This window comes from Indicator indicator, chromosome 22, assembly GCF_027791375.1.
Source record: "Indicator indicator isolate 239-I01 chromosome 22, UM_Iind_1.1, whole genome shotgun sequence".
Classification (NCBI taxonomy): domain Eukaryota; kingdom Metazoa; phylum Chordata; class Aves; order Piciformes; family Indicatoridae; genus Indicator; species Indicator indicator.
Genome location: NC_072031.1, coordinates 18,589,764 through 18,604,115, shown reverse-complemented (window position 1 = coordinate 18,604,115; position 14,352 = coordinate 18,589,764). Strand labels below are relative to the sequence as shown.

Sequence of the window (14,352 nt, the reverse complement as noted above, 5' to 3'; positions counted from 1 at the left end):
ATTTTCAAGTCCTGTCTCCACGAATCTCTTGGGATTCATCTTTTTCTTTTTGGAAGGGTCTCTGGCCATGCAGCCACAGAGAAATCAGAAAGATCTCACCCTGAAGGTTCAGCCTTCCAAGGCAAAGCATCACTTCTGCCCTACCTCCTACACCCTTAGCATGTTTTCACAGAATCACAGAATTAACCAGGTTGGAAAAGACCTTCAAGATCATCAAGTCCAACCCAACACCCAACGCCATCTAATCAACTAACCCATGGCCCTGAGTGCCTCAGCCAGGCTTATTTTAAACCAGGGAGACTCCACCAGCTCCCTGGGCAGCCCATCCTGATGGCCAATCTCTCTTTCTGGGACGAATTCCTTCTTCACATCCAGCCCAAACCTCCCCTGGCACAGCTTGAGACTGTGTCCTCTCGCTCTGTTGCTGGTTGCCTGGGAGAAGAGCCTGGATGAGCTCCAGATGGGTCCCTTCCAACCCTCACCACTTTGCGATTCCAGGGCACAAGGTGCTGGGGGGAGCGGCTCTGCCTGGCGAGCACCCTCGGAGCTCGCCGAGCTCACCAGGACCCCCTCCGGAGGAGCGGCGCTGCTCCCGCCTGAGGAAACAGCGGCTCCCGGGGGTGGGGGGCTGCGGGCTCTCGGCGCTGCAGCTCTCCGAAGCCCGGGACCGCGGGCACGGCAGGCAGCGCCCGAGGCTGCCGGCGCCGTTCCCGCCCTTCCTCTCAGCGCCCTCCTCCCTAGGTCCTGGCAGCACCATAAGGAGCGAGGCTGCGAGCGCTGCCTTCAGACCCGCCCCGTGCAGCGTACAGGACCCAGGCAGGCCGTGCCGTGCCGAGCCGTGCCGCCTCGGCCCATGCTGCCCGCGGGCTGCGGCTGGCGGTGAGAGCGGGGAGGCGGCAGGGGGGCGGCAGTGGTCCCGGGCAGGCTGCCGGCCGGCGGGTGGCTGACAGCTCTGGGGCCTTGTGCAGGTCGGCGGCGGCGCTGGCGGCGGCGCTGGGGGACGGCGCGGAGCGGCGGCGGGAGCTGGAGCAACGGACGGCGCGGAGCAGGGCCCTGCTGCGGCGCTGGTGAGTGCAGCACCGGCTGCGGGCGTGGCGCCCGCCAGGCCCACCGAAACCCTCCCCGCGCCCCCCACCCGGCCCCGCCGGCCTCCCCGCGCCCAGCCTGGGCTGGGAGGCGGCGGTGGGGCCCTGGAAGCCGCGGGTCCGGGCCGCCTGGCAGTGGTGTTGCCGCGGTCGCGTCATGGGCCCCGCGGGGTGCTGTCCCCGGCGGTTCACGGCACCGGCGGCTCTCGGCGCTGTGTTTCTAACCCCCAGGGGCAGCGAGGACGAGGAGCAGCCGCAGGCAGAGGCCGGCTCCGGCGGTGCAGACGGTGAGCACTTCCCCTCTGCCTGCTGTCCCCTCGTGTCCCACCGGCCCGAGGCCTGGGCCAGCTTCGGTGGTGTCAGCTCTTCCCGGGCTCTGCATCGCCTTGAAGCCCCACTCTCCACCTTTTTCCCCTTCCAGTTTCCTCCTCGGTGTTAGCTTGGAGTCATGCCACAGTAACCAGGGCAGTGAGAAGTGTCTGTGGGCCTGAGACCTGCTGGTTGTCACTTGCTGGTGAAGGGAGGTTGTCTGCAAAGAACTGCCTCCTCCTGTGGAGATGATCGGAGGCTGGAGAAGCTCCCTGTGGGGACAGGCTGGGAGAGTTGGGGCTGTGCAGCCTGGAGAAGAGAAGGCTGCAGGGAAACCTCAGAGCAGCCTTCCAGTACCTGAAGGGCTCCAGGAGAGCTGGGGAGGGACTTTGGAGAAGGGCTGGGAGTGCCAGGCTGAGGGACAATGGCTTTGAGCTGGGAGAGGGGAGAGTGAGAGTGGAGAGGAGGAAGAAATTCTTTGCAGTGAGGGTGGGGAGACACTGGCACAGGTTGCCCAGGGAGGCTGTGGCTGTGCCCTCCCTGGAGGTGTTGAAGGCCAGGCTGGATGAGACCTTGAGCAAGCTGTGCTGGTGGGAGGTGTCCCTGCCCATGGCAGGGGGTTGGAGCTGGGTGGTCATGAAGGTCCCTTCCAACCCAGTCCATCCTAGGAGTCTGTGAACTCACAAGGGATCAGTTTTTCCTTGATGACAGCACTGAAGTTCTTCTCTTCTCACACACTAACCCCCAAGATGTTAGATCTTCTCTTTTGGGTCTGAACAGGAGCCAGCAGTGTGCCCAGGTGGCCAAGAAGGCCAGTGGCATCCTGGCCTGCATCAGGAACAGTGTGGCCAGCAGGAGCAGGGAACTCATCCTGCCCTGTGCTCAGCACTGGTTAGACCACACCTTGAGTCCTGTGTGCAGTTCTGGGCTCCTCAGTTGAAGAAGGACATTGAGAGACTTGAACATGTCCAGAGAAGGGCAAGGAGGCTGGGGAGGGGTCTGGAGCACAGCCCTGTGAGGAGAGGCTGAGGGAGCTGGGGGTGTTCAGCCTGGAGAAGAGGAGGCTCAGGGCAGACCTCATTGCTGTCTACAACTACCTGAAGGGAGGTTGTAGCCAGGTGGGGGTTGGGCTCTTCTCCCAGGCAAGCAGCACCAGAACAAGAGGACACAGTCTCAAGCTGTGCAGGGGGAGGTTTAGGCTGGAGGTGAGGAGAAAGTTCTTCACAGAAAGAGTAATTGACCATGGGAATGTGCTGCCCAGGGAGGTGGTGGAGTCACCATCCCTGGAGGTGTTCAAAAAAAGCTTGGATGTGTCCCTTGGAGCCATGGTTTAGTTGTCAGGAAGTGTTAGGTATTAGGTAATAGGTTGGACTTGATGATCTCTGAGGTCTTTTCCAACCTGGTTGATTCTGTGACTTTTTGTAAGCCTGCAGGCATCCTCTGTGTGGTAGCTGTGAGAGTTTAGCCAGCATACCCCTGGCACCATTCACTGGGGTTGGCGACCTGTGGGACCTGGCAGAGTGAGTTAGTGTAGGTGTGAATGAGGAATGGTCAGATTTGGACCTTCTGATACATCTTTTCCTCTTGCAGAGAATAAGCCTTCACCCAGGGAGCTGGAGGAGCTGGAACTGCTGAACAAAGCCTTAGAGAAGGCACTGAAAGTCAGGAAAAGCATCTTGAAGACTCCATTAGAAGGCCAGGGAGCTGTAAGAGAGAGCTCTGCAGGGGAGGGACCTGCTGCCAAGAATGCCAAAGAGCAGCAAGTGCCTGTTCCTGTTGGGGATGCTCCTGAGAGCACAGAGGTGAAAGCTGTCAGCAAAAAGCCTGCCCCTTTGAAGAAGCCTTCTCCATTCCAGCTAAGAGCACCTTATAGGACTGACCCAGATGTGAAGAAACTGCAGAGGAAAGCCCTGGCCAGATGTGCTTCTCAAGGTCCCCAAACAGCTGGCAAGAGCTGCCCAAAAGGAGTGGTTGGCAAACAAGGAAGGGCTCACAGGAGAGCAATGAGTGCCAGTGACAGAGGGGTCTGTGCTCCAGCTGAACCCCAAAACTCTGCTCCTCCAGGCTTCTCCAGGTCTTTCCTGAATCAGCAACAAAGCTTTCCTGCAGGGGATTCAGCAGGGGGAAACAACTCTCTAGCTGCTGGCAAGCAGTTACTTGGTGCAGGGAAGAGAAGTTGTGGTTTCCTGGGAGACTCCAGCAGAAAGGAGGACCCTGCACCTGAAGGCTCCCTGGGGAGGAGCACCTCACCTCAGGCAGTCACCCTGCAGGAGAAAGGGTAAGTGCTGAGATGGGCACCTCTGGCACCTTCTGCTTGGCACTGCCACATCTTGGTTTCTCCTGCTGCTCTCTAGGAGCCAGCCTGGGTTCACTACTCCTCAGCTCCTTCTCAGGAGGAAGGATCCTTTACAGTTTCAAAGCCATTTCCTGTGATTGATGGAGTGTTTTCATTCCAAGGGCTTAGCCCTGGATGGCTGGGATTTTGAGAGCCTTTTAATTAAGACATTTGGTATTTCAGAACTCTCTCTAGAACTTTTTGAAGCCTTAGTTTTCCTCTGAGTCCACTTCTCTCTTGCAGCTTATGGATTCATTTGTAAATTATTTACTTACTCATTTCTCTTTACCACAAGGATGGTCCCAAAAGGCATCAACTCTCTCTCTCTCTGCTTTCTGGAGAGATGGCATCTGGGTTTAATGCTGTCCTCTTTAACCTGGGAGGTCCTGCCTGTGTGACTACACAAATCAATGGCAACTAGAACGTGCTGGAGCAGGTCCAGAGAAGGGCAAGAGAGCTGGGGAAGGGTCTGGGGAAGAGGGCTGGGGAGGAGCAGCTGAGGGAGCTGGGGGTGTTGAGCCTGGAGAAGAGGAGGCTGAGGGAGACCTCATTGCTCTCTGCAGCTCCCTGAGAGGAGGCTGGAGCCAGCTGGGGCTTGGGCTCTGCTCCCTAGGCTCAGGGGATAGAAGGAGAGGCAATGGCCTGAAATTGTGCCAGGGGAGGTTAGGTTGGAGAGGAGGCAAAATGTCTTTGCTGCAAGAGTGGTCAGGGACTGGAAGAGGCTGCCCAGGGAGGTGGTGGAGTCTCATCCCTGGAGGTGTTCCAGAACCCTGTGGCCATGGCACTTGGGGCCAGGGTTTGGTGTCCATGGTGGGGTTGGGTTGATGTTGGACTGGATGCTCTGGGAGGGCTTTTCCCAACCCAAACAGTTCTGTGACTCTGTGCTGATTTCAAGTGTTTGGTGTAGGAAGAACTATGAATTATGAAATGGATGTTACTGGGATTCTTTGTGGACAACTAGCAAAATAACTCTTAAGAAGGATTGGCTTTGCCATAGACCAAGCTTGTTGAGTTTATTTTCCTTTTCCATGTACTTTTGGCTTCAAAGCCAACAGTGAGGTTCAGGTCTGATGTGTACCTGCTCCTGGAAATAGTTCTCTGCTGCCACAACCCAGCCTTTGTCTTTGTGCTGGGAGCAGTGACAGTTGCTGGGGAAAGAGGAAACTGCATTCATAGATTCACAGACTGGGTTGGGTTGGAAGGGAGCTTCAAGATCATCCAGCTCCAACCCCCTGCCATGGGCAGGGACACCTCCCACCAGCACAGGCTGCTCAGGGCCTCATCCAGCCTGGCCTTCAACACCTCCAGGGAGGGCACAGCCACAGCCTCCCTGGGCAACCTGTGCCAGTCTCTCCCCACCCTCACTCCAAACAACTTCTTCCTCCTCTCCACTCTCACTCTCCCCTCTCCCAGCTCAAAGCCATTGTCCCTCATCCTGGCACTCCCAGCCCTTCTCCAAAGTCCCTCCCCAGCTCTCCTGGAGCCCCTTCAGGTACTGGAAGGTTGCTCTGAGGTCTGCCTGCAGCCTTCTCTTCTCCAGGCTGAACAGCTCCAACTCTCCCAGCCTGTCCCCACAGGGGAGCTTCTCCAGGCCTCTGATCATCTTGGTGGCTTCCTTTAGACCCACTCCAGCAGCTCCAGGTCCCTCTTATGCTGGGGGGGCCCAGAACTGGATGCAATTGTTTATCTCCTTAAAATCCCAGCTGTGGCCTTGTGTTCATCCTCTGCCTGTGACTCCAGCTGCAGCTGCAACCCCCCAGGCTTTTCAGTAACCATTTGGAAGGGATTCTTCTTGGGGGTGAAGCTGCCTGTTCCCAGTGGGATCTGAGCTCCCCTTTTCCCCTTTCTTGGGGTGTGCTAGGTGCTGAGCCAAGCTTCCTCATCATGCTCTGGGAGATCTGCTGATGCTCCTCTCTCAGCTTCCCTCAACCTGTGTCCCTGCCCTGCCTTGTCAGGGCTTTGCTGCCAGCTTCTCTCTCAGTGAGCCCTTGGTGGCTGCTGGGAGGGTGCAGCAGCTCTCCTAGGTCAGCTCAGTGACCCTCCTGGAAGTGTGTGAGCAGAGTTCCTCCTTCCTTGGGCACAGGCTGAAGGCAGAGCTGGATTCAATCTCCAGGGTAGCTGACATCTTCCATTACAGCTAATGCCAGGGTGGAAGGGACCCCAAGGACCTCCTGCTCCCACTTCTTTAGGTCCCAGTGCAGCTGAAATGAGCAGGGCCAGCACCCTGCCAAGCTGAGCCTTCAAAGTGCCCACTGCAGGGCACTCCCCTGCTGCCCTTGGGAGATGATTCCAATGTCTGACTGTGCCCATGGGGAAAGATTTCCTTCTGGAGCCCAATGGGAATCTCCCCAGCAGTAACCTGAACCCATCAGCCCTTGGCTTTGCCATGGGACTCCTTGGACAAAGGCAGGCTCCATCCTCCTGGGAGTCACCCTTGAGGTGTGTTCTCTGAAGACAAAGCTCCAGTGCTCTCCAGCAGGCAGGATTGATCCTTCTCTTGTTTTGCAGATGCCAGCTGCAGCTACCCCTTCCCTACAGGAAAGCCTATTCCAGGAATTCCAGGTAAGCCCAGCCTGAGGAGTCCAGGCCAGAAGCACCTTCTGCTTAAGGACTGTGAGGAGAGGTCAGGTGAGGGACACCTGGCTGAGCAGGGAGCTGGGAGCAGGAGTGGTGGGACACAGAGTGGCTGTGCCAGGCTGCTGCTGAGGATGGCTGTGTTGATGTTCTTCCTGCCACTTCTGCTTGTGGAATGCTAATCCCTGCTGTAAAGGTACTGGGATGCTGCAATCCTGAGCTCAGCACTGCTGCAGGAGTCTCTGCTGGCCAGCAGGGCAGGAGAGGGGATTCTGCCCCTTGGCTCTGCTCTGCCCACACCTCACCTCCAATCCTGCCTCCAGCTCTGCTGTCCCCAGCAGCAGAAGGACTCAGAGCTGTGGAGTGAGGCCAGAGGAGGCCACAAAGATGCTGCAAGGGCTGGAGCAGCTCTGCTGTGAGCACAGGCTGAGGGAGCTGGGGGTGTGCAGCCTGCAGAGGAGAAGGCTCCAGGGGCACCTCAGAGCTGCCTGCCAGGACCTGAAGGGATCCTGCAGGAAGGCTGCAGAGAGACTTTTGCTGAGGGGGTCTGGAGCCAGGCCAAGGGGGAATGGTTTGGAGCTGAGGCAGAGCAGGGTTAGAGTGGAGCTGAGGAAGAAGTTCTGCAGTGTGAGGGTGGTGAGAGTCTGGCACAGGCTGCCCAGGGAGGCTGTGGCTGCCTCCTCCTTGGGTGTGTTGAAGGCCAGGCTGGATGAGGCCTTGAGCAGCTGAGCTCTAGTGGAGAGGCATCCCTGCCCATGCAGTGGATGATCTCTGAGGTCCCTTCCAAGCTGAGCCATTCTGGGATGATTCTCTGATCCTGTTGAGTTGTTGAAGGCAGGAAGCCCTGTGGGGTAGCTCCCTCTATACCCAGTGCAATCCAGGAGTTTCCCAGTGGCTGCTGCCCTGCCCTGCCCTGCTCTGCTGGGGCTCCTCCAGTCTGGAAGCACCATGACTGTGTGTGGCTGAGGCTCATTTTTGCTGCTGAACTCTCTTGAGCAGAGCCAGCTGCAGAGCTGCAGCTCCAGTGGTGCAGGTGCTTGGGTTTCTGGTGTACTGGAATGTTCTAGTCCCTTCTCCAGCCCTCTGCAAGGGGTTCCCACCATTCCCTCTCAGAAATCCTGCAATGCTACCTCATGGGCTGCTTGCACTCTGCCTTTGCTCTCCACACAAGGACACTCCACAACCTCTCTGGCCAGCCTGCTCCAGCCCTCCAGCACCCTCACACCAAATTTCTCCTGAAGTTGAGGTGGAACCTCCTGGGTTTCAGGTTGTGCCCCTTGCCCTGTCCCTGGGCACCACTGAGCAGAGTCTGGCCCCAGCCTCTTGAGTGTTCCTTGTCCATTCTGAACTGAGTTTTTACTTCTCAGCATGTGGCTTGTCCAGATATTTAACTTCAACTCTGCTTTAAATCTGGCTCCAGCTCCTGGTGCTACCCTCAGGAACTCCTCCTCCTCTTGGGAGCTGTCATTTTATCAGGCACCAGTTTGTTGCTTGCCCTTCAGCCAGCTCCAAAGATTGGATTCCCTTAATTCTCTTTTGTAAATTGAGCCTTTCAGCCTCCTAATCACTGGTGGCATTTTACACCCTTCACTGCTGCTTTCAGCTGGCTGACAGATGGCAATCAGCCTCTGCTCCAAGGCTCTCTCTGACAGGGAATGCAGTCTGCCTGCTCAGTGCTGCTGTCCCATTCACCTTGATGTTCCTTTGCCTAATGTGCTGCCTGCAACTGATGTTTCTGTCATGATTCCACAGCTCCCTTTGGCTGGAGAGCAGCCACTCACACTGGGTAGGCACTCATGGAATCATAGAATGGGTTAGAAGGGACCTCTGGAGATCATCCAATCCAACCCCCTGCTGAAGCAGGAACACCCCAGGGCAGGTCACAGAGGCACACATCCAGGTGGGGCTTGAAAGTCTCCAGAGAAGGAAACTCCACAACCTCTTTGGGCTGCCTGCTCCAGGCCTCCAGCACCCTCACATCAAAAAATTTCCTCCTTCTGTTCAGGTGGAACCTCCTGGGTTCCAGTTTGTGCCCCTTGCCCTGTCACTGGGCACCCACTGACAAGAATCTGACCCCAGCCTCCTGACAGCCACCACTGAGATGTTTGTAAGACAAGGAGACTCCACAACCTCTCTGGGCAGCCTGCTCCAGGGCTCTGCTCTCTGATCATCTTGGTGGCCTCTTCTGGCCCCTCTCCAGCAGCTCCAGGTCCTTCTTGGGCTGGGGGCACCAGAGTGAGCCCAGGTTGCTCAAGGCCTCAAGAAAAGAAAGAAAAAAGGATAAAGGACAAAAGTAGTCTTGAGGAAGTTTGGCAGAGGAAGGAATCCCTCTGGTAAAAGCTAGAGAGAGAATTTGACCTCTTTGCTCTTCAAGTGTGATGGTTCTGCCCCTCTGCTCTGCTCTGCTCAGATCCCTCCTGCAGCACTGCCTCCAGCTCTGGGGCCCCCAGCACAAGGAGGACCTGGAGCTGCTGGAGAGGGGCCAGAGGAGGCCACCAAGATGATCAGAGGCTGGAGAAGCTCCCCTGTGGGGACAGGCTGGGAGAGTTGGAGGCTGTGCAGGACGGAGAAGAGAAGGCTCCAGGGAGACCTCAGAGCAACCTTCCAGTAGCTGAAGGGCTCCAGGAGAGCTGGGGAGGGACTTTGGAGAAGGGCTGGGAGTGGCAGGATGAGGGACAATGGCTTTGAGCTGGGAGAGGGAGAGGAGGAAGAAATTGTTTGGAGTGAGGGTGGGGAGACACTGGCACAGGTTGCCCAGGGAGGCTGTGGCTGTGCCCTCCCTGGAGGTGTTGAAGGCCAGGCTGGATGAGGCCCTGAGCAGCCTGGGCTGGTGGGAGGTGTCCCTGCCCATGGCAGGGGGCTGGAGCTGGCTGAGCTTTCAGGTCCCTCCCAACCTTTGGACTGATTGTTTCTCTGCACCTTTGCTAACAGGGGAGATGCACAGGAGCACACAGAAGGAAGGGGAAGTTTGGTGTTTCCTATGGGCTAGAAATGCAGCTGGGGAGGTGCAGCAGTGCTGCAAGTTCACATTCTGCTTCCAGCAGTGCCTTGGCCTCTCCTCTGAGGGCTGCAGATCCTTCCCTCAAGGCCAGCTGAGTGAAGTCACAAATACTTGGGATGTTTTCTCTGCTGCCTTGGTTGCTCTAATCCCAGCTGTGAGAAACAAGAGGGGAGGGCTGGTGAGGAACCAGCAGAAGAGAGGGGTGGGGGAGAAGCTTCTCTCTGCATGCTGCTGTCTTGGTGTGTCCCAGCCCAGGGTGAGCCCTGTGGGACAATGCAGCACAGCTCCTCCACCCCCTGCTCCCTTTTGCCTTTGCAGGGCATGGCAGAGATGTTGCCTCTCCCAGAGCAGTGTGGATGCAGCAGCAGCAAGGAACCACTTTCTAGAGAGGATCCAGAGCACTGTATCCTTCCTCAGCTCACCAGCCTCTTCCCCCAGCACATGGTGTGCTGCTGGGGTCCCAGTCCCTGCAGTGGGGTCCCAGCTGGAGAGTGACCCCTCCCAACAGCAGCACCTCAGGCTGGGCCTTCAGGAAGTGGGTTCCTTCCTAGTGCAGCACTTGAGGAGTCAGAAAAGCTTTGGTGCAGACAGACAAGGCCACAAGCCATGCAGAGCTGTGCTGTCCTCACCTTCCCCCTGCAATGGCACCTCACAGGCTGACTGCTCTCTGCCTCTGCCCCTGATTCACAGACTCCCAGCAGGGTGGGCTTGGAAGGGACCTCTGGAGCTCCCCCAGCCCAAGCCCTGCCCCAGCAGGGCACCCACAGCACAATGCCCAGGAGCACAATGCCCAGGGGGGGTTGGAATCTCTCCACACAAGGACACTCCACAACCTCTCTGGCCAGCCTGCTCCAGCCCTCCAGCACCCTCACACCAAACAACTTTCTCCTCCTGCTCACATCCAACCTCCTGCCTGACACTTTCTGCCCCTGGTCCTGTCCCTGGGCACCACAAGAGCCTGGCCTCAGCCTTCTGAGAGTTCATTGCCTCTGGAACTGGGGAGCCCAGGACTGGACACAATATTCCAGATGTGATCTAACTAGGGCTGAGTAAAGGGGGAGGAGAACCTCCCTTGGCCTGCTGGCCACACTCTTCTCAATGCCCCCAGGACACCATTGATCTTCTTGGCCCCCAGGACACATTGCTGGCTCCTGGGGATCTCCCCCAGCACTCCCAGCTCCTTCTCCATGGAGCTGCTTCCCAGCAGGTCACCCCTCACCTGTCCTGCTGCAGGAGGTTGTTCCTTCCCAGGGCCAGGACCCTGTGCTTGCCCTTGTTGCCCTTCATGAGCTTCTCCTCCCCCAACTCCCAGCCTGGCCAGGCCTCACAGGGTGTCAGCCACCCCTCCCAGTTTGGTACCATCAGCAACCTGGCTGATTCCAGGGCTCAGGGTGCTGCAGCAAGCTGGTGCTGTGGAGCCTTCCTTAAGCTGCTGCTCAGTTCTGTCCAATGCCAGCCCTCAGTCCTGCAGAGATTGAGGAGGAGTTAAAGGCTCTCCAAGATGTCCCCTCCCTGCTGAGCCACTACATGGAAGCTGAGCCTGAAGGTAAGGAGGATAAAAAAGAGGAGTGGAGGGAGCAGGATATGGACTGAGGAGAATTTCAGTGGGCTCCAGTGCCAGGTGTGCCTGGCATGTGCTGGGCATGAGGGCCAGGAGCATTCTTTGCCTGCAGGGAGGGCTGGTGGAGCCAAGGCCACCCTAAGAAGCTGATGTTTGGTGGGGAGAAGGTTGCACTGTGCTCATGCCTGCTGCTGTTCCTCTGCTCCTAGACCATGCCACTCTGCCAGGAGAGTATGAAAGCCTTCTGACCTTGGAGGCTTTGCTGGCCACAGCTTCTCAGTGCCTGCACAAGCTGCACCTCCTGCAAGCAGGTGAGCCAGGCCCTGCTCTGCTGTGTGGCTGTGGCCAGCTGGGCACAGACCAGTGGGGCCCAGCATTATTTTCTTCTCCTGGTTGCCCTTGGTGGTGCTGCAGCATGGCACAGCCTCTGGTGGCAGGCAGAGCTGGGGTGTGCTTGCCACCCACCTGTGCTCAGGACAAGCTCAGGACTTGCTGCAGTTTAGGAGGGGTGGGGAGGGAGCTGGTGAGGATGAAGTAGGCCTCATGCCACAGCTTGAGATGCCCCTGGTGGTGCCATGTGTGAGGAGCTCACCCTGATGGGCACAGTGTCCCCAGGCCTTGCTAGGAGCACTGAGGAGATCACAGCTTCTGCAAGCACAAAGTTAACTTCTCCCTTCCTGCCTCCTAATCCTTCCCCCCTGGCAGCTGTGGAGGCCCAGGCCAAGCTGTGCCCAGGCTGCTCTGGGGCCATGGGAAGCTGCCCTCCAGCCTGTGCTCCTCCCAAGGGACAGATGTGTGGCACTGCAGGTGTGCTGGCCCTGCCTCTCCTCTCTTACTCCAGTTCCCAGGAGCTGAGGGACCTCTTTGCCTTGAAGCTGCAAGTGGCAATGCTGCACCAAGAAATTGCCTTGCAAAAGGTGAGGCTTTCAAGTGTGCCTGGAGGGGGGCTGAGGAAGGAGCAGCTGCTGTGGGAGGTCTTCTTGGGGAGCAGCAGCAGCACAGCAAGGTCTGCCACTGGAGTTTATGCTTTCTTTCCAAGTCACAGAGCCCCAGCAGGGTGGGGTTGGAAGGGACCTCTGGAGCTCCCCCAGCCCAAGCCCTGCTCCAGCAGGGCACCCACAGCACAATGCCCAGGGGGGGTTGGAAGCTCTCCACACAAGGACACTCCACAACCTCTCTGGCCAGCCTGCTCCAGCCCTCCAGCACCCTCACACCAAACAACTTTCTCCTCCTGCTCACATCCAACCTCCTGCCTGACACTTTGTGCCCCTTGCCCCTTGTGCTGGCCCTGGGCACCACTGAGCAGAGTCTGGCCCCAGCCTCTTGCCCCCTACCCACAGCTCCTTTAGCTCTTGCTGAGCATTGCTCAGCTGCCCTCTGGGGCTGCTCTTCTGCAGGCTCTCAGCCCCAGGGCTCTCAGCCTTTGCTGCTCACAGAGCTGCTCCAGGCCCCTCAGCAGCTCTGCAGCCTCCCCTGGACTCTCTCCAGCAGTTCTCTGTCTCTCCTGAACTGGGGAGCCCAGAACTGGGCACAGGACTGCAGCTGTGGCCTGACCAGGGCAGAGTAGAAGGGGATGAGAATCTCCCTTGGCCTGCTGGCCACACTCTCCTTGTTCAGATCCCATCAGTGCCTTGCTTACTTTGGTGCTGAATGGAGGTCCTCTATTTGTGGCCAGAGCAGAGGTGCTCTAATGCTTGCCTATGTCCTGGCAAGATTAAATCTTTTAATTGTTTGGGTTTTAGCTGCTGTCAGAGCATGGCAGTGGAGGATGTTGTTGGTAATGCCTGGAGCCCCCCTAGGGCTTCCCCCACTCTGTCACTCTCAGCTTGTGAGCTCCTCTTGACTCTCTTCCTTTCCTGTTGGATCTCAAAGCCTCTGCTGCCCCATCTTGAGCTGACTGCAGTGGGGCTGCCTGCTCAGTCTCCAGCAGCCTGAGCTGGGGATCATTTGTTGGTCTCATCCATCAGCAGCAAAGGACAGGAGGAGGTTGATTGATGAAATCACTTCCACTCCTTTCCCCTGACCTTTGCTCTGGTGGAGGCCTTGGAAAAGCCACCCTGGGAAGGGCAGGGAAGGCTTTTTGGGAGCTGGCCACATTTCTTCCTCTGGCTGGAGCTGGATTTACTGCCTGTGGGACTTCAGTGCTGGATCCCTGAGTTGTGGCTTGGGAGGTTTCTGCTTTTTATCTGCCCAAAAGGAAGTGGTGAGCAAAGGCTGCTGCCTGCTGCTCTGCTGAGGGACTTGGTTTCCTCTGCAAATGGCTCTGAGCCCAGAGAAGGGCAGCAGAGCTGGGGAAGGGGCTGGAGACTCTCCAGCAGTTCTCTGTCTCTCTTGAACTGGGCAGCCCAGAACTGGCCCCAGGACTCCAGTTGTGGCCTCCCTAGGGCAGAGTGGAGGGGCAGGAGAAACTCCCTTGCCCTGCTGGCCACACTCTTCTCAATGCCCCCAGGACACCATTGACCTTCTTGGCCCCAAGGACACATTGCTGGCTCCTGGGGATCTCCCCCAGCACTCTCAGGTCCTTCTCCATGGAGCTGCTTCCCAGCATTCCCCCCTCACCTGTGCTGCTGCAGGAGGTTGTTCCTCCCCAGGGCCAGGACCCTGTGCTTGCCCTCATGAGCTTCTCCTCCCCCAACTCTCAGCCTGGCCATGAGGGCACAGTGCTGATGATGCTGATCTCCTCCCAGCACTGAGGCACCTCTGCAGCAGAGGAGGAGCTCTGCTCTTCCTCTGGGTGCTGTGGGCAGCTCAGGAGGGTGCTGGGGGTGCTCCCTGGGCAAGGGCTGGGCAGCTTTGTGAGCATGGAGTGGCACAGAGGAGGGCATCCCTCAGTAGGCTGTGCAGCCACTTCTCCTCCTGGAAGCCTGGAATGTGCTGCTGACTCTGAGCTGTCTCCCTTGCTCCTGCCCAGGTCATGATGGTGGAACTGCTGCCTGGGCTGGAGTCCAGGCTGGGCCTGGAGGCCTCTGCAGCTCAGCTCTACAGGGCTATCTACACCCAGCTCTGCCAAGGGGGGCAGAGGTTCCCAGTGCTGGTGAGGGATGAGCTGGCAGACTGAGCCCCTGCCAGCCTCCTGCAGCTGAGCACCAGCAGCACTTTTAAGCAATAAATCATTTGCCAGTGGCTTTTGAACTCTGCCTCTTGGGCCAGCTGCATCTCAGGGGGGTGGGGATTGGTGAGGGGGGATGGGTGGAGTTGGTGTTGGGTTTGGTGGTGGGATTGGGGGGTTTTGGTGGGGTGGGGGGGTTGGGGTTGGAGGCTTTTGATGATTGGGTTTGGGCTGGGGTTTTTTTTGTGGGGATGGGGATTTTGGGTGGTGGGGTTGGGCTGGGGTTTGGGGGGGGTTGGGGGTTTTTGGTCTTGGGGTTGGGTTGGGGTTTGGGTTAGAGGTTTTTGGTGGGGAGACTGGGGATTTTTGGTTGGGTTGGAGGTTTCTTGGTGGTGGGGTTGGGTTTGGGTTGGAGGTTTTTGGTAAGTGGGGTTGGGG

At 57.9% G+C, this 14,352-nt stretch overlaps 1 protein-coding gene across 1 annotated transcript; it reads left to right on the top strand.

The window, feature by feature from the left end:
• The first annotated feature begins 1,242 nt into the window (after positions 1-1,242).
• Positions 1,243-13,964, top strand: TEDC2 (tubulin epsilon and delta complex 2). Its single transcript, XM_054390905.1, has 8 exons — positions 1,243-1,372; positions 2,985-3,672; positions 6,238-6,291; positions 9,623-9,707; positions 10,745-10,850; positions 11,075-11,176; positions 11,571-11,782; positions 13,777-13,964. Exons 1-8 carry the CDS (start codon positions 1,243-1,245, stop codon positions 13,921-13,923), a joined length of 1,524 nt encoding a protein of 507 aa, XP_054246880.1. The 3' UTR covers positions 13,924-13,964.
• Positions 13,965-14,352: the final 388 nt, after the last annotated feature.

Coding starts and splice junctions, on each gene's coding strand:
- TEDC2 (XM_054390905.1), top strand. CDS start 1,243: ATGGGCCCCGCGGGGTGCTGTCCCCGGCGGTTCACGGCACCGGCGGCT. Junction 6,292..9,622: donor GCCTATTCCAGGAATTCCAG/GTAAGCCCAGCC, acceptor TTGCCTTTGCAG/GGCATGGCAGAGATGTTGCC. Junction 10,851..11,074: donor CATGGAAGCTGAGCCTGAAG/GTAAGGAGGATA, acceptor CTCTGCTCCTAG/ACCATGCCACTCTGCCAGGA.